Source organism: Arachis hypogaea, chromosome 8 (genome assembly GCF_003086295.3).
Source record: "Arachis hypogaea cultivar Tifrunner chromosome 8, arahy.Tifrunner.gnm2.J5K5, whole genome shotgun sequence".
NCBI classification, from domain to species: domain Eukaryota; kingdom Viridiplantae; phylum Streptophyta; class Magnoliopsida; order Fabales; family Fabaceae; genus Arachis; species Arachis hypogaea.
Window position 1 is genome coordinate 44,375,779 of NC_092043.1, and position 25,581 is coordinate 44,401,359.

The window sequence follows — 25,581 nt, forward strand, 5'->3', positions numbered from 1 at the left end:
TTTAATTCGATAGATTAGCGATTAATTTAACTCTATTTAAAAATTTACTGCTAATTCATAGGTTGTAAGACAGAATTTAAATTTTAACACTTGTTTAAATTGACTAATAAATTAACTATTAGACCAACTGAATTTGGTTTTTTGTCTGCATTTTTTATTTTTATATGTTTTGAACGGGTGTCTGTAATTTTTTTATATTTGAAATCATATAATTTCTTTCGGGCTAGGCCCAACAAAAGTGCAGAAAAAAGAAAGTAAAAGATAATATTTTGCTATGTTCACCAAAAAAAGATAACATTTTGCCCGAAGAGAGAGAGAGAGAAAACCAAAAACCATTAAAAAAAAAAAATTCTAGAGGAACCCCTGAGACCGCGTCCAAAAAAAAAACCCCTAAAACCATGTTTGGATGAATAACCCCTAAAACGTTTCTAACTGTCAAACTTTCTTCGCTTTCTCTCTTCTCTGATTCCGCCTCGCTCACTCTGGCAGGTGCTCTTACATTAGCATCAAACGCCTTTGCGCTTTTCCTCTCACCTTTCACTCTTTGGTAACTGCCTCCATACTCAAGAGTCTCTCTCTCTCTCTCTCTCTCTCTCTCTCTCTCTCTCTCTCTCTCTCTCTCTCTCTGCTACGTACCTTGCCGTTTAAGGCTGTGTTTGGTTTTGATTATTCAAAGAGTGCTTTTATAATTTGATGGTGTTTCATTTAGTTGGAAAAAGGAGATGAAAAATCAATTTAATTAAAAAGCTGCTTCTGTTTAGCTTTTTTTCAAAAATGTTGAAAATATATTTTGAATTTTTGTTTATTTTATAAAAATTTATACAAATATGTGAAAACTCATTTTTCCAGTGGAAAAAAGCTGAACCAAATGCACCCTAAGTGAGGGTAGTTTTTTTTTTTTTTGAATTTCTAAGTCGCCAAGCTGTTTATTGATGAATCCCCAATGCATCGGTTACTGCTTTCAGATAGAAGAGTTTTGTGTTGAGATTGTATTTTCTTCGTTCAAGGTTTGCTGAGATGGGGAAGAAAAGTAAACTGAAGGAACATAGTGGCAAAGAACATTGTTCCTCGACTCTTTTTGTATCCAACCTGCCATACTCTTTTTCCAACTCCCAGGTATTTAGTCTTGTTCATATGTATTCCACTTGTGGAATACAAATATCTTTGTGACTTTGCTAAATTTTTCTTAAATATCAGCTTGAGGAGACATTCAGTGAGATTGGACCTGTCAGGCGTTGCTTCATGGTCACTCAGAAGGGTAAGGAGCAGCGCATCTACCTTCTATTGTTTACCTGTGTATAACATTAGGATTTAGAACTGGCTGTTTCTATACTTTTGTGGGGAAGTTTACTTAATTTTGTGTTTATAAAATTGGGTGGATAAAATATGTCAGTTTCTGCTTAATACCTGTTTCAATGGATGGAATTAGCAAGCAAGAATAAGAAATTCTGCTGCATGTGACCCAAGCTGAGTTGTACACTTGTTCTAGAAACACTGACTTGTGATGCTATTTTTGATCAATTATCCACAGGGTCAACCCAACATCGTGGCTTTGGTTATGTTCAATTGTAAGTGTTTTAGCCTTTTAACTATTTAATGCTTGTCTTAATTGTCACCGTCATCTGCTCGTTAAGTGTGAAATCTGATAAGAAGAGCCTTAGCTCAAATAGACAGATACAACTAAAAGTTTTTGCATTTGGAAAATAAGGATTCCATAATATCTCATTGCAGTATTTTTTGAGACACAGATATATACAAACACGCTGTATGTGTTTGTATGGTGCCTGTGCTGTATAACCATGGTGTTATACTGTTATTAAATTTTAATTGGTAAATTAATCAATAACTATAACTTATCAGTTGACACTGTTTTTATGTACATAGGCAGACTCCTCCTTTTTCCGGTGTGTCATACATATTAGAAATTGAATTTGTTTCTTAGTTTTCTCTAGTCTAGTACCAAAGGTTTCTCTAGTTTAGTCCTAAATGTTGCCATCTGCAGTGCTGTCGAGGAAGATGCTAGCCGTGCTATTGAACTGAAGAATGGTTCATCTGTTGGCGGCCGGAAAATTGCAGTGAAGCATGCAATGCCACGTCCTTCCCGTGAAGAACGACAATCGAAACCAATTCAAGGTTGATTCACACTTTAATTCTGATTCACTGTTCTGTGATAGTTTTGAATGATATGCATTTTGAAATATGAGCACACAATGTAATCATATTTTTATTTCTCTGGCTTATTTTCTCTCTCTATTGTGTCACCCAATAGTTGGTCAGACAGAAGATGACCCAAAGTCGAAAAATGATGATAAAGACAGCAAAGATTCTGGAGAAGAAAAAGCTGTTTCAATTTCAAAGGCAGAAGGTGGAGAATATGTTTATGGTTTTACTACACATGGAATTGTTTTTCTTAGTTGCTTGCAATTTTATTTACTTGTTTATGTAGTATTATTTTTATTGTCTTTTAGAGGTACAAGTTTCAAATAAACAAAGAAGCTCAAAGAGGCCCATGGAAATGAGAAAAGCAACTCTTTGTAGTGATATAGCAGATGATGGAGGTGGCTCAGAAAAGCAGAGGTACTTACTCTTCTACTTTTATGTATTGTGCATAAGCTAATTATGCACTCCAGTTTGGAGGTGAATGATAATCCCTACAAACTGAATGTTACATGGTTGAGAATTGCGATTTAGTTGGTATGAGATAATCTGATCCGGACTTATGGTTGTTTTTTTTTTTATTTGTGGATGTATATTCCTAAAATGCTGGTCCTTGTATTGTGTTTGGCAGGGTCGCCAGAACTGTTATATTTGGTAGTCTCATAAATTTTGATATGGCTGAAGATGTTCACCGTCAAGCCAAAGAGATTGGCACTGTGTGTTCTATTAAGTACCCCCTTCCAAGGAAAGATATTGAACTGCAAGGTAACTGCACATTTGAGCTTTTTAGCCCATAGGATGTATAGTGCAGATGAGTTTTCTCCGCACTTGGTTTATTTAAACTGTCGTAAACCACAGTTATATTAGAAAATGTAACATTGATACTTTACGGGGCTGTGTTCATGTTATTTTTGAGTCAGGACTTTCCATTTTTTTTCTATTTTATGTAAATTCATCACATTATTAAGGTGTGAAACAGATTAATGTGCAAGATTTGCTCCTGTCTATACCATTCTAAGTTCTAAGGGAGTTTAAATCTTATTATTCTACTATTAAGCTCCTTTGCACTAGGCAAACATTTAATTTGAGTACTGTTAGAAATCAGGTAGGATCATACCATATCAAAGAGTATCAAATATGACTTCTTAGGATTAGCATTAAAATTTATTCGTTATACCATTAGTAGTGGTAGGGTTTTACTATTGTTATAAATAGATGCTAGTATTCCCCTCATTTAAGAGCTAAGACACATCACATAAATGTTATATATCCTTCCTCTCATCTGTCGAGTCACTATCTTACTCTATTATTTACCTGGTTAATCATGGATTTTAACAAGTACTGACAAGGACATCGAAGCTTGTTTGTCCATTCCCAAAGAGTTGGTTTTTCAGCTAGGATCTAAATATGTTTTATCAATTATTTGAAGTTATTGTTTGTTGCTTGGGATGTTAGTGGTCATTACACAATTTTTCCAGGTCTCCTGCAAGATGGCTGTGCTTTGGATGCTTCAGCTGTACTCTTTACAAGTGTAAAGTCAGCTCGAGCTGCTGTTATGGCATTACATAAAAAGGAGATCAAAGGGGGAACTGTTTGGGCACGGCAACTGGGTGGAGAGGTAAAGTGCATGTGTCATATAACCCACAAAGTATAATATCATTTTATTACAGATAAGTATCTGTTTTATATGTGTCAAAATGATTATTATCCGCTAGACAGGCTTTATTGTTTTGCTTTCATAAAATGTAGCCTTTTCCAATGTCATAAAAATTAGATTCCATGGTATCATATTGAATGTGTTATTCATCTTCTGACTTCTGAAGATGAAAATACTATTCTCCTCAAATTTCTGTTATGAAATAAACCATCAACTATAAGTTTCTTTGTGCTCTGTTCACAACATATTAATTATGTTCATATTATAATTACATACTGGGACTTTGTGATATGTGATGCCTCAAAGCCTTGATAGATTTTAGTTCTTTTAGTTTGGTTTTTGTTCTTTATCCAGTTTATATTTGTACTTTTGTAGAACAATTACTCTGATGTATTTCATTCTCTCATTTTATCCAATACCATGTGTCTACTATGCGACAATCTGTTGAAATTAGAGTTGGTTTTGTCTACCATGCCCAACATTTGGGCTGAAAGACTATATACATGAAGAAAGCTTTCTGCTGGGCTTAGTGACTAGTTGTATTGGTTTTCTAGAATATATAATGTGGTTCTTGTCAGAATCATCGAATAATCTGTTAAGTGACAGAAGATCGATGCTTTGTTTCATGCTCTCTTGTATTGATCTTCAGTTGACCATGTAGATGTAGTTAACTTCTCTGTAGGATTCCCTATAACTACTGGTTTCTTAATTGTATGTGGGCCAGGGTTCCAAGACTCAGAAATGGAAGCTTATCGTCAGAAACCTTCCTTTCAAGGTTTGGTGCTTATGATTAGAAGACATGAAAATCATTATTATCTGGCAATATTGACTTTTGACTAGTTGATTAAACATGATGCAGGCTGGTGAAAAGGAAATAAGGGATGTGTTTTCCTCTGCAGGGTATGTGTGGGACGTATTTATTCCACACAAGTCAGATACAGGGTATATTCTTACTTGCCAGACTTAAACTGTTTTTAATATTGCATAAATATATAATGTCTTTTCAAGCTGGTTTTCTTTCCCTTTCCTATTTTAGGCTATCCAAGGGTTTTGGATTTGTGAAATTCACCTGCAAGCAAGATGCGGAAAATGTATGATCTGTTGCTAAAGTTTTACATTGAGTACCGTTTGTGTTCTAAAATAACCTGAAGCTTTTGCTTTTGATTCAGGCCATTCAAAAGTTTAATGGATCGAAATTCGCAAAACGGCTCATAGCTGTTGATTGGGCTGTTCCAAAAAAGATATTTAGTAGTGATTCAAATGCCACTGAAAAAGGTAAGCTTTATAATTGGTTGAAGTGATACTCCCACCAGCAATTATTATGTGTATGTGTATTTGAAGTGAGTAGGTCAAATAAAATAATGCTGTGGAAAGGTGTGTTCTTTACCCCAACTTGCTTATTTCCTGGAGGTAGATTACAATTGGATATTATTGTGAAGGAAAGTAATATCGTTTATAAGATCAGAAATTATATTTGCGGCTAATTGTCTCCTGTTTTTACTTCCTAAGATTAGTATGTGACGTAAATTTGTGATTCACTTTGAAAAACATTCTTCATATAGTTGAATACAAATGAGATAATTCATGGCTTGGGTAAGAAACTTCTTTTTATACCTATTTAGAACAAGAGACAAAAGATGGAGATAGTAGTGCCACTGAAGACGATGTTGAGCACATTGGTGATGATAACTCTAGTGATGACGATGATAGTGATGAAGAGAACCCTAGTCCCATGGAGAAGGAAGGTGTTCCTCCTGAAGTTGATTTTGATATGGAAGTAGACATTACTAGAAAGGTTCTTAACAACTTGATTGCATCCTCCACAAAAAGAGCATCAGCGCAGAATGATTCTATGTTGCTCAAAGAAAATGAAGAGCCAGAGTCAGAGTCAGACGAAGATGTAGATAATAAAGGAAATAATGAGTCAGAAAAAGTTTCAGGTGTTTCTAATCCTGAAATTTCCAACATAAGCAATTTATCAAATCCTAAGCAAACAGAAGATGTTGATTTGCAGCGAACAGTTTTCATAAATAATCTTCCTTTTGATTGTGATAATGAGGAAGTGAAGGAACGGTTCTCTGGATTTGGGGAAGTAGAATACTTTGTTCCAGTTTTACACCAAGTCACCAAGTATGCTCTGGTTCTTTATTTATTTATTTTTTTGCATCTCTATATCACTCCAAACATTATTTATCATCCCGTTTTTGCTGTGCAGACGTCCAAGAGGAACTGGTTTTCTAAAGTTTAAAACCACAGAAGCAGCTAATGATGCAATTAAAGCATCAAATGCTGCTTCAGGTATTCTGCTGAAAGGTAGACCATTGAAAGTTTTGAAGGCTCTGGATAAGAAATCAGCCCATAGCAAGGAACTCGAGAAGGCAAAGAATGAGGTTAATGATCATCGCAATCTTTACCTGGCAAAGGTTTGTGTTCTCCTGTGTACCAGCACTATAGCAACTGATGTGCAATTGTACTAACATTTTTTGCTGCTACAATCTACATTATATGATAGGAAGGACTCATTCTGGAGGGAACTCCAGCAGCTGAAGGGGTTTCGGCCAGTGATATGTTAAAACGCCAACAGTGAGTAGTTTTTGGTTTCAAGTGCAAGTGCCATTGTAATTTTAACTAACATCTATGATTTGGTTCTAATTTTTGTGTGCTGTGATTGAGCTTGTCTTTTATCCCACATTTGCAATAAGGTTATGGCTATTGCATGTGGTACTTATGTCCTATTTAATATGTTCATGTTTATGTTACTTTGTTCAAGAGTGGTTTTCTTTCATGTTCACTTGATAATGGAACAATCCCTGGTTGGTCCTTGCAGCGTTTGCTCTCATCTGAACTTTTATAAACTGTTTCCCTTGTCATATTTGCTCATCTATTTGACATCAAAACAAGTGGGCAAGAGAAATCCAGTCTCTTGAAAATTAAATAACAACATATCTTATATACTATCTTGATTTCCGTATTTTGGGTCCTTTCATCTTCCATATTTGCCAGTGGTAAATATTCTCTAAGTATAATTTCTCTTGGTTTTTGTGATCTAACATTATTTGTTGAAATTTTTTAGGTTAGAAAAGAAAAAGAAGACAAAGCTTCAGTCACCAAATTTTCATGTTTCAAGAACAAGACTTATCATCTACAATGTACCGAAGTCAATGTCTGAAAAAGAACTAAAGAAAGTTTGCATTGATGCAGTCATCTCTAGAGCTACCAAGCAAAAACCTGTGATTCGGCAGGTTGGTTAAATATGTTTTGATTTGGAGTCATCAAATAGGTTCTACACAATTTTATGAATTCAATTTTTACGAACACTTACTGTGCAGATAAAGTTCTTGAAAGATGCTAAGAAAGGAGGAAAGGTTGTCCATGAACATTTTTCACGTGGAGTTGCGTTTGTTGAATTTTCAGAGCATCAACATGCCCTTGTGGCTCTGAGAGTTCTAAACAATAATCCTGGTAACATCCTTCATTTCATTGTTAGATATGGGGAACATTACTCTCGCTTCTCTTTAAACTGATGTTTCATTGATTACAGAAACTTTTGGTCCTGAACACCGGCCAATTGTGGAGTTCGCTCTTGATAATGTTCAAACACTGAAACTCCGGAAGACAAGGCTACAATTCCAAAAGCAAGCCTCTCGTGATGACATCGAAGCTAGTGAAAATGGCGTATCCAGCAAAAACGAAGTTGACACACATGTGAAGGACAGGAAACGGAAAACTCGGGAGAGTGGCAAACCAATGAATGATTTGGATAGAAATGGTGAATCAGGTGTTACAGTGGCAAATGGAAACACCCCAGAAGGACACAAATTCAAGAAACAGAAAGGCAAAAAAAGTAGAAAGGCTGAAGAATTACCAGAGAAAGAGAATTTGGATGCCTTGGCCATGAAACCAAAGAAAAACCAAGATGGCCGGAGCCGTGGTCGTGCACAACTTGAAGGTCAAAACCCTTCCATTGACACCAAGAAAGCAACATCAGGAAACAAGGTAGATGTTGGATCAAGAAAAAGGAAGATGCAAAACGAACAAGGAGACCAAAAGGTTTCTAAGAAACGTCCAAAAAAGAATAAACAATCAGTTGGAAAAGACGCGGTAGACAAGCTTGACATGCTTATAGAACAATATAGATCGAAGTTCTCACACAAACGTTCCGAAGGGAATGACGGTGACAAAAAACCATCCAAACAGCTTAGAAAGTGGTTTGATGTATAAATATCACCATGCTAAGAAATTTTACTTGCAAAAAGTATTTTTGTTTTCCCTTTTTTCCTAATTTTTTTTTTCACTACCTGGTAGAGATGTGATGATGTAACTTTATACGTCCCCTTGCGATTGTTTTATTATCATCTGATATAAATTTTGCTGCGTACTGTTTATTGCCATCATAGTTTGTATTTGGGGTTAAGCAAAGATTTTAAGAGTGAACAAAATGTTTAGGATGGTGATAAGGGATTTGATGTGTAGTACGGATGGTTGCTAGTGTGTTGATATATTAGGGAGTAGGCATGCAATTATACCTCTATTCAGCAATCGCAGTGCGAACGTGACGCTGAACTGGATTTGGATATTTAGGCTGTATTTAGAAGAGAGACTAAAAGACAGAAATTAGAAGATAGAAATGGAGAGATTAATATTAAATTAAGTTTTTGTATTATATTTAGTGTAAAGTGTATAAGATTGAGTTATATCGTAGTATTTTGTTTGATTTAAAATAAATATAAAGATAAAATAAGAATATTTACTAAAATATTTTTAATTTAAAAAAAAAACAGTTAAAATTTTTATTTTTATCTCTAGAAATTTTAATTCTTTTTTGGAGATACGAAAAGAACTAAAATGTATGTTTTGAGAGATTATCAAATATAATATTAAGTTGATGTAATCTCCTAATTTAAGTTCTAATTTCTAGAAACAAACACTATCTTAAAAAACACACAGAATTTAGTTTTTACTTGCAACGTATTTTATATGCAGATTTGCTACACATATAAGCATTATTGTCATCTAAGTTCAACTAAGTAGACTCAGCACCAACAAAAACCACTCTCATTTAAAGAGCGTCATTATACGCACACACGCCATTCTTCCAACCAAGTCATTTACGTTCACGTGGAGTTTTACGTTGTCATCGTGGTCGTCTTCTTCTTCTTCATGTTCTTCCTCCTCTTTCTCCTCCTCCTCCTTTTTCGCGTTCTTTCTTCTTCGCGAGTTTTCTCTCCATCGTCATTCTTTTGTTGTTGTTGCTGTTGCTACATTTTTTTCTTCTCCTCCTCCTTTCCTTGGTGATTTTGCAGCATTATAAAGAATTATAACAAAATGAAATAAGAAGATAAAAAGGAAAAAGAAGAAGCAATAGAAGATAAGGAGGAAAAATTTTGAATTATACATAACAACGAGACCGAATGCACCTTAATTTATTCAGAAGTGAATCAAAATTACATAAAAAAAGAATCGAAAATTAAATTCTGAATGAACTGAAATTACTTAATGATGACGATACACAAACAAACTCGTTTCAAAACAAGCGCAGATCAAGTCAATTTTGAACAAAAACACATCCAAATCAATTTTGGATTAGACAATATTATCAATATGACAAAAATTTGATAATAACGACAATGATGATACGTATTATAAGAAGACGACAATGACAATAACGATGACGATGATGGAGGAGAAGGATGAAAAAAAAAGAGAAAAAATTCTAAAAAGAAAAGAAAAAAGAAGAGGAGGAGGAGGTGATGGTGGTGGTATTGGTGACGATGGTAACAAATTTAAAAAATAATGAAAAAGAAGGAAAAAAAAACATAATATTAAAGGTGAAGAAGAATATACCTGTATAAATTTAAAAAAAAAGCATGTAAAAGAAGCGCATAAATACAAAAAGACTTTATTAAATTTAATTGATTCAATCACTTGAAAGTGGAACTTTAATGTATTTAGATTAGGGGGCTTATGAATTAATGGGGGAGGGACTTCTCAATTTTAAAATCTACTTGATCATTTCTTCTCTTTAAGCAGCGAAATTTCGTTGTTTAGTAATCAAATATCAAAGGAAATTCTTTTACGAAAGAGAAACTGGTATAACAAAACCCTATAAATCTAAGCCTAGCTTAAGATTATAACTAATAAAACTATGTAGTTTTAAGTTTAACATATTACATCGAAACATATAATCATAAGGATCATTATATGTTTTAGTTATGAAGTAATGGCTAAAATCATGTAAAACAATAATGCATCCAGGTGATATTATTAATAAAGTCTAATCAAATTGTTATAATTTTTTTTTAGTAGTGTTAGAGAGTTAATGACCTAAGTGTACAATGTGTACAATAGGCTAAATCTTTGATCCATGAATAAAATGAACATCACCGATACTATTCAGAATAACCATCCGGATACCAAGATAAATAAATATCTCATATTATAAAACCACTCATCCCAAAAACTTAAGTTAATTTTGGGGTTCACCAAGGATCAAACCCCTAACCTTTCGGATTTAGAACTCTAATATTATATCATGAAATCACTCATCCCAAAAGCATAACTTGATAGGACAATGTAACACTAATGATTATATCTCTAATACTTCCTAAACCTCCATTGTACGCATTGTACACTTAAGCCATTGGCTCCTTATACTTTCCTTTTTTTTATATCTACACGCTACGTAATTGATTTTTAAACATAAACAACTTCCCACTTTTAACATAAACGACAAATTTTTCTCTTTTCTTTTTCTTCTTTTAAATTTGCGCACACTTCTCCAATATTGTGTCTTCTTCTTCTTTTCTTTTTTCGTTATATTTTTCTTTCGTTATCGGCATCACCCATAACACCAATATTTTGCAAACATTTTTATTGGTTTTGATTTTTTCTGATGCTATCATTAAATAATTTCAGTTTATTTTTTAGTTTATTTCAATTCATTTGTGTGTTAATTAAGATTCACTTGATACTACTGATAAGTATTGATCAAATTTTTTATTCTCTAAGTAATTTCGGTTCATTTCTTAGTTTAATTGAGGTTCATTTAGATTCAGAAATGATCTCGATGTGTTTTTATTAATGATCGAGTCTTTTTGACTGTTTGTTCAAATCTGAACTAATTTCAGTTTATTTGTGTACTAATTGAGGTTCACTTGATGATACTGATAAGTATTGACCAAATTTTTTAATAAAGAAGAATGAAATTATTTATTATTACTTTATTCAATTGCATTAGATTTCACTCCATTCCATTCAATTAATTCAATTTTGAACAAGCAGTACAAAAGACTCAAGTATCAACAAAAACACATCGAATTTATTTCTAAATCCAAATGAATCTCAAATAAACTAATAAATGAACCGAAATTATTTAAGAAATAAAAAATTTGGTCAATACTTGTTAGCAGCATCAGGTAAACCTCAATTAACATATAAATGAACCGAAATTAGTTCAATTTTGAACAAGCAGTCAAAAAGACTCAATTATCAACAAAAATACATACAATTTATTTCTAGACCTAAATAAACTTTAATTAAACTAAGAAATGAACCGAAATTACTAAGGAATAAAAAATTTGGTCAATATTTATCAGCAGTATCAAGTGAACCTCAATTAATTCACAAATGAACCGAAATTATTTTAATTTTGAACAAGTCATCAAAAAGACTCCATCATCAACAAAAACACGTCGAATTTATTTTTGGATCGAAATGAACCTCAATTAAAAGGAGGAAAAGAAAAAACGCAGCAGTAAAAAAATGACGATCGACAAAAAATACGCGAAGAAGAAAAAGGAACGCGAAAAAGAAGAAAGAAGAACGCAAAGAAGAAGAAAGAACGCGAAAACGAAGACGAAGAAGGATATATGTTACGTTATTAAAACGTGTGTGTACACGTTAGTGTAATGAAAGTAGTTTTTGTTAAGGTTAAATCAATTTAGTTAGATTTAATTACCAAAAATACTTAAATGTGTAGCTGAACTGATTACCTACATCTGTAAATAAAATATTTAAATTATTTATTTAAAAAAACCCCGAAACAAACGCATTCAATAGATATTGTTAAGCTTTTTATTTTATCAATTTGAATATATTAATTTATGGCCACCACTTATTGAGTTCTTAATATTTTGATTATTTCCTTTTCTTTTCAGGAATGAAGCACGTGTACATTGAGAGAGAGAGAAAGAGAGAGAAAATGAAAGATAAAAAAATTAACTGCATTTACTTTAAAAAAAGAATTAGAGATTTTTAATTAATGAGATTTAAATTAAATCTATTTAATAAAGTGTTTACCTAAAAAATAAAAAGTAACTCTATTATGAAATTAATTAAATAATATTATTAGATTAAAAGACTAAATAAAGGACGAAATTAAAAAAATGAGTAACATTTTCCCTCCAGATAAAAGTTTTAAATTTTAATCCAGCTTAAAAACAAAAAACATTTAACAAAAATTCATTCCATTTTATCTATAGATGTACACTAAAATTAGCTACTAATATAAAATACATGTTGAAATATAAATACACGTTTAAAATAAATTAAATCACATATATTTATATACAAATACATTGTTAGCTGATTTTAGTGATTGATTTTGATATACAAATAGTATTTTTGTTAATAATAAGATGATATCAAGAGAAGCTACTCAGAATTTACAAAAACGAATTGATATCATTACAAATTACTTAACCACCACTTTCGTATATAGTATTAATCACATTAATTCATCATAACTCACATTTGCATCTTTATCTCTAGCTCCAAATATCTTATTCTTTAAATTGTCTAAATTACATGGGGCACAACGTCGATGCAATGTTTACAATACAAAATCCCAAATCTTGTTTCACTAATACATTATCTTCCTAAAAAAAAGAAGGAATACACTTTCGGGATATGCTTTTTCTTGATAAGCTACGCACTATCAGTTGGTTAATTTCATCGATACAAAAATTTAAAAAATAATAATAATGAGTAAATAACACGAGATACCAAGGATTAAAAAAAAAAAAGAAGACGCAAAGCAAGGTATAGAAAACTAACTTCACAAGCCTTCAACTATATTCTTTAAACTTCTATTGCTATGTATTGTTTTCATGCGTTTTTGCTCTCTTCCAAACAATTACTATGCCATAAAAATCAGATGTAGCCAAAAAGTTTTCTCCATGGTTCCAAGCAATTCCGAGGACAGGAAACCGATGACCCTATATAATATAAATTCCAAGTTATATTGAGCTTCTTGATTTTTCATCACGTTGAAGAGTCCACTAAAATAGAAAACTAACCTGCAGCTTGTTTACACAAGTATGCTTTGGCCGAGTTAAATCATAGAAGTAGACATTTGAGTCTTCACTTCCAGCAACTTCACATGACAACAGGATAATATTAAAAAGATAGTAACTTAAATATTGCTATGTAATACAAGACACTCGGGAAAACTATGGCCTTTTGGTTTTTGTTTTCATTTTAGTATCTTTCGTTTTCAAAATTTTGTTAAAAGAAAATATCAAAAGTGAAAAAGAAAAACCAACTAGGCCCTAACGTGTTTGCAGAAAATTGGTCTCTAAGGCCTATCAAGTCTCAATAGAGCATTATATATTGTATAGCAGTGTCAACAAAGCTTAATTATTGAGATATGGGTGCAAGTGCCAACAAAGCCAGATTTTGGGTCAAATTTACAAGAGCAACATAATTTAAATTTAAACTATGCAAAGAGGTAGTGGAGAAAAAGAGAAAGCAGTGACAATGATATACCTATGAACTCCCCTTTTTCTAAGGAAAGAAGGGGGCAGAAAGAAGCTTGAATTTTGTGTGTACGTGGGGCTAACTTGAGTGAGCATCGTATAGTTAAATAACCTTGTGTCTCCAAAGCCACACTACAACATAACAACTTCAGTGATCCAAAGAAAAATAAATAAATAAAGAATAAGAGTTTCACTAAAAAACAAAAAAATGCACTGAGGAGTAACGGCAGTTCTTTATAAACCTGAAGAAAGACAGGTTTCCGTCCTGAGTACAGGTCAACAATACGGGTCCTCCAGCCAGTAAAGAAAAACTCCGATACTGCACTGTTGTTACAGGAGATTTGTGTCTGCTGCTACTTCGGTAACGATGAGCGCGGGATAACACACCTGTGTGGGAGTTCATATTTACTGAGTATATACATCCCTGCATACACAATCCAGTAAGTAAAGAAAATCAGATAAAACTGAAGAAGGATATACATATGCATGTATATTAGAGGCACACCTGTGCATCCCCACAAAATATGAGGTTTCCTGTATGATTAATGTCCATAGCGGTAACTTCACTGTCAAATACTGATGAATTAATTATCCTTCCAGTGCTAAAATTGAACACCTAGTACAAAATATAAAGTTAAAGAAAAGTGAATTGAAACAATGTTACGATGACAGTTAACATGTGGTAAGTGAAAATATATAGTAGCACAGAATTTTAGAGGAGAAATTATTCAAGGTAATAGAGTATCCACAAGTCACGAGTAGCTAATGGCAAGAATATTGACCGTATCATGAATTTACATGTTCATGAGAATAAATGACTCTCCTTGCTTCTTTTCCAATTCCACAAAAAAGAAAAAAAAGAAAAGATTATTTCTTCTCACTTACATGGGGAAGTGACAAAGGGAATAATTCTACTTATCTGGGACTTATATGGCAGGGTATTGACATTGTTGATAGAACAAAGCATAGTTGTATTTGGGAGTTTTGGAGTGATTGGGATCTGCTGAGAGTCATTTACACTATGAATGGGTTCTCCCTCATAATATGAGGATTATAGCGAAAACATTTACATAGGCTATACTGAAATTTAACAATATGACAATTTGTAAGCCACATTACCCTTCCAATTGCTTTACTCAAATTATCCAAACACAAATCGGGTAACTCATTTCTGTTCCCTTTCTATCTTATGCCATTACTCCCCATTCCACCCCAGTCTCTCCAAATCTTTCCACGAATAACCTTGGATCCAAACTATAAATTCTTCACTATACTATGTGAAGAAAGAACATGATGCAATTCATGACATTTCAGAAAAGGATCTGCCATATATGATGCTTCCTTTTTGTTTTGAAAGAGTAAAAAGAGAAACAGGCAGCATATTTACATTGATTTCCCTGTGTGAATTGCCAACTGATAGGAAATTGTTATTTACCTGCACCATATAGAGAGAAACAGACTTCAATCACAAACAAAGATATATGGAAAGAATAAATTTATTACCCATATAAAAATCAAAATTATGCAAGCATATTAAATACAGAAAGTTGCAGAGAACATATCGTTGGAAAGATTAACCAATTGAAATATTTTGAAATTCACTAGGAGCGACCATGGTTTGAGTTACTGTAAGAAACAATCTGATTTAATATGATTTAGATTTTTAACCAGACTAGTTGAAAAACATTTGAACAGGTTCAGAATCAGATTAAAACTCATGGAATTGGTTGTGAACCGGTTTAGACTTTATCAAACCAGGTTGAGAAGCTTTGGTGATGGTCAAAGACAGTGTAGACACTATTGATCATAGGGAAATATCATTGTGGTCGATGGATGTGATGGAGGACAAAGTTTAAGAAAAAATAAATAAATCCTACTCACGCCACCAACCCCACTCACGCCACCAACCCCCAACAGCAACTACTTTTCGACAAAACAAGAAAAAGAAACTTACAAATAACCCAACATATATTAGGAGGTAGTCCCAATTCTTTACCAAACTCAATGAAACAAACTGGCTATTGCCTTATCATTCTCTTCAAAATAAAAATTTTAAGAAAGTCAATCTATGCAACTACCAGGAAAAGGGAAAATCAAAAGAAAAAGAAAAAAAGAAACACACAGACATAAGTAAATCAAAGCTTAAGGGCTTGACTTCCTCAAACTGTGAGGGATTCAAAACCACCCATGAAATATCTAGTCTTTAGTCTACAAGTCAATTTTATCACCTCTTTCATTAGTATAGGGTACGAGGAGAAGAAAGACAGAAGAGACTGAGGATCTAATACAAGTTGTATTATTTTAGGATTCAACATCCATGCTAGTAACTTGGGGGGTTATAAAATTTTAGTTGTATAAAATTTTAGGTCTCGACCGGTTCGACGGTTTTCTACCGATTTTCTTTTGAGCGGTTATGGGGGGAGGACCGGACCGCTTGCATCGCCGGTTCCCGGTTGAACCAGTTCGACCGGCCGGTCCGGTCCGGTTTTCAGAACCTTGAATACAACACATACAAAGTCATAGATACTTGGCATAGAATTTTAGGATTTCTTTGGTGTTAGATAATATTTCGTTTACAATGAAAAGTACATTGATTTTCATTCAATGTTCAATGGAACAGCTAAACAAACTGAAACTTAAAAAGATAAAAAAAAAATCGATCTAAAAGTAAGATAGAAATAAAATAGAATAATATCTGTGGACCCTTGGGGTGGGTGTGATCATAAATTTGGTTTTGGAGAGGAGGAAAAGGCTTTGGAAGGTTACATCTCGTTCATGGGTTTTGTTTTTGGAGGTCGAGGGTTTTGGAGGTATTAAATTTAATTTACCTTTTTATCCTTAATATATTATTATTTTAGAATTTATTACCATTTACTTTTATTATTTCTAATATTTAATAACGGATAAAATTGTAAACATATATAATAAGCCCTCCAAATCCCTATTCATTACATATTTTATATTTGTGAAACAAAAAAGGGCTTAAAAATATTAATCACTTCCCCCTTTCCTTTCTCTTGCAACTCGCAAACACACCCTTAGTTTTTTACCTAATTATAAAATCCAAGAAAAACTTAAGGAATATCGAAGATTTTAAAATCTAGGATAAGTATTTTGCTATCCAGCTATCAATATCAAAGATAACAATGCTATCAAGCTATCAACTCGGAAACAAGGTTAAGATACACTCATATATATGCAATATCTTGTACTCACAGGGTGAAAACGGATGCACAATTGCGAAGAAACTCCATATATCACCCGTATGCAAATGCCTTTTCCTATCTCCCATACTCTCACAGTTTTATCCAATGAAGATGATGCAACATACTGGTTGTTTGATGTAAAATCAAAATCTGTAAATAAACCATCAAAAAGAGAAAGCATTGATTGTAAAGGAACAAACTAAGGTAAACATAACAGTGAAAAATAACAATTATTTGGCATTGACCTTCTAATAATCACGCTACATGTACATCAAAAATCAATCACAAAATCAGCCACCCATATAAATACATGTTGAAATACAAACTATACATTGAAAATGAGTTAAACAACACATGTATTTATACACAACTATATGGTGACTAATTTGGTGGCTGATTTTTGGTGTGCACATAGTATTTTTTTATCCTTAATATAGATAAATTGCAGCAAACTCTATTATAAAAGCAAAGTAACCATTAAGGTATGAACTTGGCCTAAAATTGTAGGATAGCCTATCATAGTCTATAGGTGAACTAGTTGATGATTAATGACAGGTTTATATTTGTCAAAATTCTTTCTTTGTAAAATCATAGTTGATAGAAAATAAATTTAGTTACAGATCTTAAAGAGGATGAAAACTTCTCTATAATATAGAAAACAGAGGGAGAGAAAAAAGGCAAGGCAATCAATAATAGCATATTAGATCTTGTCGTCTAAGTAATAAAACTTTGGCTGAATCACATGTTGAAAATCGGTTAACCAGTAGCAAAGCTATTTTTCCTGAAATGTCACAACTTTCCTCTACAATACGAAATATGCAAAACACAATTTTTTCAAGCATAATCCACATTAAAAATAATACATTGATGATATTGCCTTAGTGAACTTATAATAATACATGTGATACAAGATGAAATAAAAGACTAAAAAAAAATACCAGTCTATCCAACCTGTAACATCTTTAGAGTGCCCATTTAACTGTTTGATGACCGTAGGTGTCTCAGAAACACTGCAAACAGTCAAGGTTCCATCTGATGCTCCATAAGCTAGTAGATCAGAACTCATGTGTCCAAACTTTATCACAGTAACTACACATGAAGGATTTAGGCATTATTCCTCCCAAACCAAGTGGACTAGATATAAATCAGTGGCATAATGGAAAGAAAACCAAGAGCTCCAGATATTACCAGCGGCTTTGCACTGATCAAAGATGCAATGCATGCCAATAAAAGAATAGCCAGGCTCAACCCCCCGATGCCGTGGACGATCAGAATCACTTGCACTTGAACCAAAACTTGCTCTATTATTGGATGCTGGATTTGGAGTTTGCACATCCTAGAATTAAACGAACACATGATTTTGTCATGACATGTCAAAACGTTAAAGATCAAGAAAATTAAACCACCATTTGAAGTTTTATAGAAAAATTTAACGAACCTCCTCCAATTTAAAAAACTGAACACTGCATGTTTCAAGCAAAAACACGTTTCTTTTATATTCATTAACTGTAACTATCTAATATACATGTCGCTATCCTATTGCATTACCATAGTTTCCTTTAATAATTTGAAACCTGAAACACAAGGTCCGGTAAGGTTTTCCAAAATCTAGAAAAGACGGTTGGGAGATACTTCAACTTTTGCCCATTGTAATTTCGGCTAGAGAAGCATTGAACTTGCTAATGTTACATACAAAATCTATTCATGTGCTTTCACTTAATTATTAGAATTTGTGGAAAAGATGGTTCACAATATGATATCACTCCCGCCAATTCAGTGGGGCACAATTGGATCTCTGTAACCTCATTCTTCTGATGAAAAGTTATATTCCCATGCAAGATAGGATAGATCAAAATATTATCTATCCTTCAAATCCAGAGGACTCTTGCATGAGAGGAGGGTCAGTTTGGATTGGCATTTGAAAAAAGTACTTATTTTTTTCATCTTTTTAAAAAAGATCTTTTTTAACAGACAAAATTATTTTACATTTGGATAGGCTTTTTAAAAAGAGTTTTCAAGTATGAAAAACGTCTTTTGCTTCTGCTTTTTTTAAAAGCAAAGTATTCTTAGCTTTTAGAAAAAGCAAATAATTTGCTTTTTTAAATAAAAGTACTTTTTTTAAAAGACGTATCCAAATAGGTTTTAAATTGAATAAAAGTACTTTATTTTTTAAGAAAAGTTTTTTTTCACTCAAAAAAGCCAATCCAAACTAGCACATATTAGATATAAAATCATTTGTGTGATTTTAATATTTACTTTTCATCCTTTCGCTAGCATGTTTGGTTGAACTTTTTGAAAGTTTGAAGCTATATACTTTAGCCTTTTAAGAATTAAAACGGAAAGGATTCTTCCAAACAAAAAAGCTGCTTAAAGATACAGCAAACTAAATATTAGATTCTTTTTTTTCCCTTTAAAAAAAGATATTTAAAAAGAATATATAAAAGGAAAAGAATATAAGACCTTTGAGAAGCTCCAATTATTGTGAAGTCTAGGATAGTTAGATAAACAAGCATGCATCCTGAGAAGTTTCAGTAAACAGAGCCTTACGGTCCAGACCAAGAACTTATCTAGTAATTTTTCCTAATATACCTAATTCAATTGCTTAAGGATTTCTTTTGACATTCCCTTTCTAAAAGAACAAATAACAAAATAAGCCTAGGTATCCTACATCCTCAGGGGTGCTTCGCAACTACAATCTTTCCTCAATGACAGCACACTCAATGCAAGTTTATCACAACATCTATAGGGAACTAAACATACCCGACTAGAAGTCCAGCTGTCTGCCTCAGACCAGCGGGAGAAGGGATTTGGAGATGGCATCCATCGACCACTGATGCATCAACCAGTAAATTATCCTGATGTCAGAATTGTACCGAAACAAATTTAAGCTAGCACAATATATGAGAAAGCTGCATTGGCAAAATATTTGGTCATATTTGACTAAAAGTAAAGAATTAACCACAAAGAAGTACATATGAATATCAAAACAGAAGGATGGCAATTGAATTGGGAAAGAGAAAGGTCTTATAACAACATTTTATTATAAGATGTGATATCATTTTTAACCTAGAAAATAATAGAAAAGGATTGGTGAAGAAAAATACACCAGATTAAAAGAGCTCCCGGTTCTTTCAGCCAAAAAGTCTGAGATATTTTAATACATATGAATAATGTCTGAGATATTAATGTATCTAACTATATATCCGGATCATTTGAACTGAAACTCCATTTACAACCATGCCTATCTTTAGGTCTTCAAATTTTGTCACCCTTTTGATGAGTTGAAAATCATGGAGTTCAACATCAAACATCTATGCTCATAACTTCAAGTAAAAAATTCCAAAACCTGTTTCCTGGAGTACTCTGCAGACTTGGGACACGTGAACTTTCCCAGTTCTTGGGCCTAGATATATAATTCCTGTATGCCACATAAGTTTTTCCATTGCATCTCCAATCCTTTAACACAAATATTCCAACGTCAAAAATGTGCTGAACTTCATCCAAAACAACACAATTGAGAAGAGCATAAAAGACAGCCTACAAACAAAACTGAGTAGAAAATTCGTGGAAAAGCAACCAAATTGTAATCGATTAGGTGGCATTCATCCTATTGTGAATCATATGTAAATCATTTTTTATTCCTCTCTTTTTTTTCTTTTTTTTTTTCCACCAATAGGTTGTTTTCTTTTTCCTCTATCTTTAGTCATCGAAAAGGTAGTTTCCACACATGACCAGATTCTATCATACTTTTCACGGTACTTCTACCTTGCTTTACAATTTTCTCTCAAATCTATTGCTTACTGTCATACAAGGAACAAACAGAAAACTTTTACGAAGATAACATAGCTAAGAGCACTGTAACAACACGCGAATCAATGACCGAACTGCAAAATCATTCCAAAACTCCAAAAGTAACAGCACCAACTCCAAGAGGAAAAATCATATATATATGATTTTAAACCAAAATTCAAATCTAGCACGATTGATCTGAGCAAACATGAAGTTCCAAAGAAACCAAATGGAAAAACAGAATAGAATGAGATTAACAAAGAAATCGCATAGAGAATTTAGAAGCAGCGAACACTGTAACGATGTGAATTTTCAGATGTGTGCGATAAATTTGAAACTATGAATCGATGAAGCGCAAATTTTCAAAATGGAACGTACTCTGCGGCTGAGAAGTCCGGCCTTGGCCTTCCGGTGAAGGAGGAGGCGGCGGATGCCGATGTATTCGGGATCGCCTTCGGCGGTTGCGGGTTGCAACAAGCAGCAGAACAAGTCTGGATCTGAGCTGCTCTTCTTCTTGTTGCCGCCGTCGGCGTTGTTGGTTTCGATTTTGTTGTTGCTGTTGCTGTTTTGGTGTTCGTTCTGTTTGAGCTCTGGTTCGCGGTCGTTCATGGCGGCGCTGCTCTGCTCCGCCATCGTTCCTATGAATCCTTCATCGGAGAGCGGTGGCCGAGCTCGATTCTCCGGCGTGGTTGACCGTTTTGGAATGAGAGAGAGAAAGAGAAGAAGATAAATAAATGGAAACCGTACTAGCCGGTGATCGTGGGAGAAAGCGAGGAATAATAATAATAATAATAATAATAATAATAATAATAATAATAATAATAAATAAAGATGTCAAAAATATTTTTTTTATAAATATTTTTTTTAAATTAAAATTTAATACATATAATTAATTAATTTGGTGTTAATTTTATTAAAATTAGATCGGATAAATTAATTTATTCAAAATTTTAATAAATTAAATTTTGAATTGGTAGTGGCGTTGAGTTTCTCGACCCTTTGCCTTAGGATTAGTTAGTTCTATTTCTCGATAGGGGCAAAGAAAGGGGTATAACTCAGCGGTAGAGTGTCTATAAATTAATATTTTTTATAAAAAATAATTATAATATTTTTATTATAAAAATAATTAAAATATCTCTATTATATATATATATATATATATTAATTTTAAAAATATATATATATTAATTTTAAAAATTATAAATTTTAACTCTATGATAACAAAGAAGAAAAATGTTAGAATTTAGAATTCTCAAAATTAATATATATAATAAGAGTATTTTAATTATTTTCTATAATAGAAGTATTATAGTCATTTTTTATAAAAAAGTAATATTAATTTAGACCGATTTAAAATTTGATTTATCATTTTTCGATCAAATTAATTTGTTTGACCTAATTTTGATAAAAATAATACGATTTAATCGATTATGTATTAAACTTTAATTATTAAAAAATATTAAAAAATATTTTAAATGTTTTTATCAAAATGACTCTCAAAAAATAATAATAATAATAATAATAATAATAATAATAATAATAATAATAAGTCTATTATACACGCAAATCTTTTTAGTTTATAAATTTATATAAATTAATTTAAAATCTAATAAAAATAATCTTTACATCAAAATGTGTGTATACACGTAATCACTTAACCATTTCAATAGTGGATAGACACTTATGTAATTGTTACGCGATAAAATGTAATTTTTTTTTTGAAAGATAGATCATTTATATTTATCTAACAGTTATGCTATACATACAAGTTTTTTAACTTACAAATCTTACAAGTTGAGCCAAATCCAACAAAAACTACGCTCATCTACAAAATCGTGTTAACACGCGTATCACGTTTCCAAAGCGCTCCTTCACTATTATGAACGACTCTTCTTCTTCCTCGATGAAAATCATAACTGTCATTTTTTTCCGCGTTTTTTCTCCTCTTCCTCTTTTTCCTTCTTCTTTTCCCTTTTTTTGTGTTTTTTCTCCTTTTTTTCCGCGTGTTTCATCTTCATCGTCATGTGTCTCCTCTTTTTCTTTTGATTTTGTAACAATATATATTTTTTCTTTTTTGTTTGATTTTTTCATCTCAAAAAAATTATGAGAATATGAAATAAGAAGATGAAGAAGAAGAAACAGCAGAAGAGGAGGGGGAGAAAGATGAAGAGTTCTGAATTATGCAGAACTTATCAGAATAAAAATATACTCAAATATCTTCGTTTTACACCCAAATTTGCTGCAAATATAGAAATGAGTTATGCTACGTGTACACTAAAATCAGCCACCAAAGTATACTGGAATACAAATATATATTAAAAATAAATTAAGCACACATGTATTTATACATAAATACATTGGTGGCTAATTTTAGTGATTGATTTTAGTGGCTGATTTTAGTGTACAAATAATATTTTTTTACAGAAAAATATTTTCACTAATACTGTATTTTTTTTCTTCTTCTTCTTTTCCTTATTTCTTTCTTTCTTTTAGTTAAATGAATGTAAGTTCATCATCTTCCAAGTAATTTTGTACCATTATGTGTTTTTTCTTCTTCTTTATTTGATTTTTTTATTCTTGTTAAGAGAGTAAAACAAAAAGAAACTTGAGAAGGTAAAAAAAGAAAAAGATGAATAAGAAAAAAAAGTAGAAGACTATGGTGATAATGATGAAAAAAAGAAGCAGCAGAAGATGAGGAGGATGAAGAAGAAGAGTTCTGAATTATGCAGAACTTATCAGAATTAAAATACACCCAAATATATTCATTTTACACCTAAATATCTTCGTATTACAACCAAATATTTTCGTTTTACATCCAAATTTGCTGTAAATACAAAAATGAGTTATGCTACATCTACACTAAAACCAGCCACCAAAGTCAGTTACCAGTATAAAATACATACTGGAATACAAATATACATTGAAAATAAATTAAAACACACATGTATTTATACACAAATACATTGGTGACTGATTTTAGTGTACAAATAACATTTTTGTAAGAAAAATATTTTTTCTAATACTGCATTTTTTTCTTCTTTTTCTTTTCCTTATTTCTTTCTTTCTTTTAGTTAAATAAATGTAAGTTCATCCTCTTCCAAGTAATTTTACAACATTATATGTTTCTTCTAATTCTTTGTTTAATTTTTTTGTTTTTATTCTTGTTAAGAGAGTAAAATAAGAAAAAACTTGAGAAGGTAAAGCAAAAAAGAAAAGATGAATAAAAAAAAAGAAGAAAAAAATAGTGATGAGGATGAAAAAAAGAAGCAAAGATGAGAAAGAGGAACATGAAGAGTTTTAAGTTATAAATAACTTATCAGAATAAAAATACACCCAAAATTCTTATAAATACACCCAAATATCTTTGTCTTACACCCAAATATCCTCGTGTTACACCCAAATTTGCTGCAAAGACAGATAAATATTTCCTCTAATGCTATATTTTTTTCTTCTGAATTGAATCACACCTCAACCACTTGATTGGACTCAAAACAATAAAGATTTTTTCGATTTTCCTTCTTCAAATCCAGCTGAGGGATTTCTTCTCAGTCGGAGATATTTTCAATTTCCATTTTTCCTCTATGCTACATGTAATCAATTGATTCTTAATTTCATTTTTCTTTTTATTTGTGCTCCGAACTCTTGTAGAAAAACCTGCAGCCTTCGCATAATCCTTGTAGAATTTTGCAGCATCTTCAAGGGTGTTAAAAGTCATCCCAACCTTGGATACAAACTACTCATCAACACTATAGATTTGCTGCAAAATACACCATATTAAAATAAGCATAAACTATATAATGCAAATACAACAATAAAACTATTATAAAAAAATAATAAAAATCAGATTCATGAAATATCAATAAATAGAAACTAAAACAATTCAACCAAAATAATAAGACAATTCACCCTTAATGAGATGAAAAGTCTTAAATTGTAAATACACCCAAACTTTCCTGAAATACACCAAAATATTCTTGATTTACATCCTTGATATAAAATGCAAAAACTTCATCAGAGCTAGTATATTAGATTCAATTTAAATAAGGAACAATGAACAGCAAATTTTACAGACAAGGTATCAAGGTTAGCCCATTATTCAGCTACACAATCATAAACTACTAACTGGATTCAAATTCAGATTCAATTATTAATTGGAATTAAACCACATCTCAGGAACTTCATTGAATTCAAATTCAAAATCCACTTCGCTGTGGTTCAGATGATAATATGAAGTTGAATCATCCATTATCTTCAAAACGATTTTTAGAACTTGATTTCAGAAATAATGAAAAACGAAGAAACAAAGAAAAAGAATAGAGAGAACAACTTACGTAAACAGTGAAGGAAAAGGGAGAGAGAAATGCACGAAAGAGATCGAAGAGAGAACGTAAGAAAACGCAGAAGGAATCCAAAAAAGAAAATGAAATTTTTTTGAAAAAGGAAGTTATGGATTCGCGCGTTGATTGATTGGAAAATCTGTTAAGGAGGTGCGTGAAACATACGTGCCATAAGAGGCCCGTTTTAGGGATTAGAAATTTTCAAGACTTGCATAACTTGTATAGTAAAAAAGTTTGTATGTAGAGATTAATTCTTATTTTTACATGATATAAGAAAAACGATAGGGTTAAATACTAAATATACTATATCTACTCTTTTATTATATTAATTAACAAGGCAAAAAAAAAAAGAACTTTGTAGACTTCATACAAATATCTTTTTCATCGATGTAAGGCCTATTAAAGACTTTTTGGCCCAACAAGAAAAAGAACAAATAAAAATCACACGTCCAATTTACCAAAAAAAATCAGACGTCCAATGGGAACTCAAACTCACAATTGCCTTATTAGAAGTCAGACACCTTATACATTAGGCTATGAGCGCTTTTTGATGCTTGCTTTCATGAAATACTAGAGCAGAAATCCAACAAAGGGTGTGTTTGGAAATTCCTTGGAAGAGAAAAAGATACGTTTAGAAAGCTTCAATGTTTGGTTTGAGAAACTTTTTTTTTTATTTACTA

General features: G+C 32.1%; 2 protein-coding genes across 5 annotated transcripts; one reads left to right on the forward strand and one right to left on the reverse strand.

The window, feature by feature from the left end:
- The first annotated feature begins 366 nt into the window (after positions 1-366).
- On the forward strand, positions 367-8,205 carry LOC112707679 (uncharacterized). Of its 3 annotated transcripts, none has more exons than XM_025759555.3 (19): positions 367-547; positions 966-1,116; positions 1,198-1,258; positions 1,532-1,568; positions 2,003-2,133; positions 2,270-2,365; positions 2,469-2,577; positions 2,789-2,922; positions 3,636-3,775; positions 4,539-4,589; positions 4,674-4,756; positions 4,851-4,905; positions 4,984-5,089; positions 5,437-5,944; positions 6,030-6,237; positions 6,327-6,397; positions 6,888-7,056; positions 7,144-7,276; positions 7,356-8,205. In XM_025759555.3, the coding sequence occupies exons 2-19, from the start codon at positions 1,018-1,020 to the stop codon at positions 8,033-8,035; spliced, it is 2,871 nt and encodes a 956-aa protein (XP_025615340.1). In that variant the 5' UTR covers positions 367-547; positions 966-1,017; the 3' UTR covers positions 8,036-8,205. The 3 variants fall into 3 exon arrangements, with proteins under 3 accessions (XP_025615340.1, XP_025615342.1, XP_072057549.1); XM_025759557.3 differs by having other exon boundaries at positions 372-547; positions 1,008-1,116; XM_072201448.1 differs by having other exon boundaries at positions 420-569; positions 1,008-1,116.
- A 4,367-nt stretch (positions 8,206-12,572) lies between these two features.
- LOC112707680 (uncharacterized) lies at positions 12,573-21,352 on the reverse strand. 2 transcript variants are annotated; one of them, XR_003156118.3, is made up of 12 exons: positions 20,943-21,351; positions 20,122-20,231; positions 19,536-19,605; positions 17,964-18,111; positions 17,727-17,864; positions 16,786-16,925; positions 14,957-15,004; positions 14,075-14,185; positions 13,812-13,993; positions 13,580-13,715; positions 13,111-13,187; positions 12,573-13,029 (listed from the first exon to the last, which is right to left on the reverse strand). XR_003156118.3 is itself a non-coding variant. In XM_025759558.3 (12 exons), exons 1-12 carry the CDS (start codon positions 21,195-21,197, stop codon positions 12,907-12,909), a joined length of 1,524 nt encoding a protein of 507 aa, XP_025615343.1. In that variant the 5' UTR covers positions 21,198-21,352; the 3' UTR covers positions 12,573-12,906. The 2 variants fall into 2 exon arrangements, 1 of the variants encoding a protein (XP_025615343.1); XM_025759558.3 differs by having other exon boundaries at positions 13,580-13,701; positions 20,943-21,352.
- Positions 21,353-25,581: the final 4,229 nt, after the last annotated feature.

Coding starts and splice junctions, on each gene's coding strand:
- LOC112707679 (XM_025759555.3), top strand. CDS start 1,018: ATGGGGAAGAAAAGTAAACTGAAGGAACATAGTGGCAAAGAACATTGT. Junction 1,117..1,197: donor ACTCTTTTTCCAACTCCCAG/GTATTTAGTCTT, acceptor CTTAAATATCAG/CTTGAGGAGACATTCAGTGA. Junction 7,277..7,355: donor AGTTCTAAACAATAATCCTG/GTAACATCCTTC, acceptor CATTGATTACAG/AAACTTTTGGTCCTGAACAC.
- LOC112707680 (XM_025759558.3), bottom strand. CDS start 21,197: ATGGCGGAGCAGAGCAGCGCCGCCATGAACGACCGCGAACCAGAGCTC. Junction 17,865..17,963: donor TGATCAGTGCAAAGCCGCTG/GTAATATCTGGA, acceptor CTTCATGTGTAG/TTACTGTGATAAAGTTTGGA. Junction 13,188..13,579: donor AGAAAAAGGGGAGTTCATAG/GTATATCATTGT, acceptor TGTCATGTGAAG/TTGCTGGAAGTGAAGACTCA.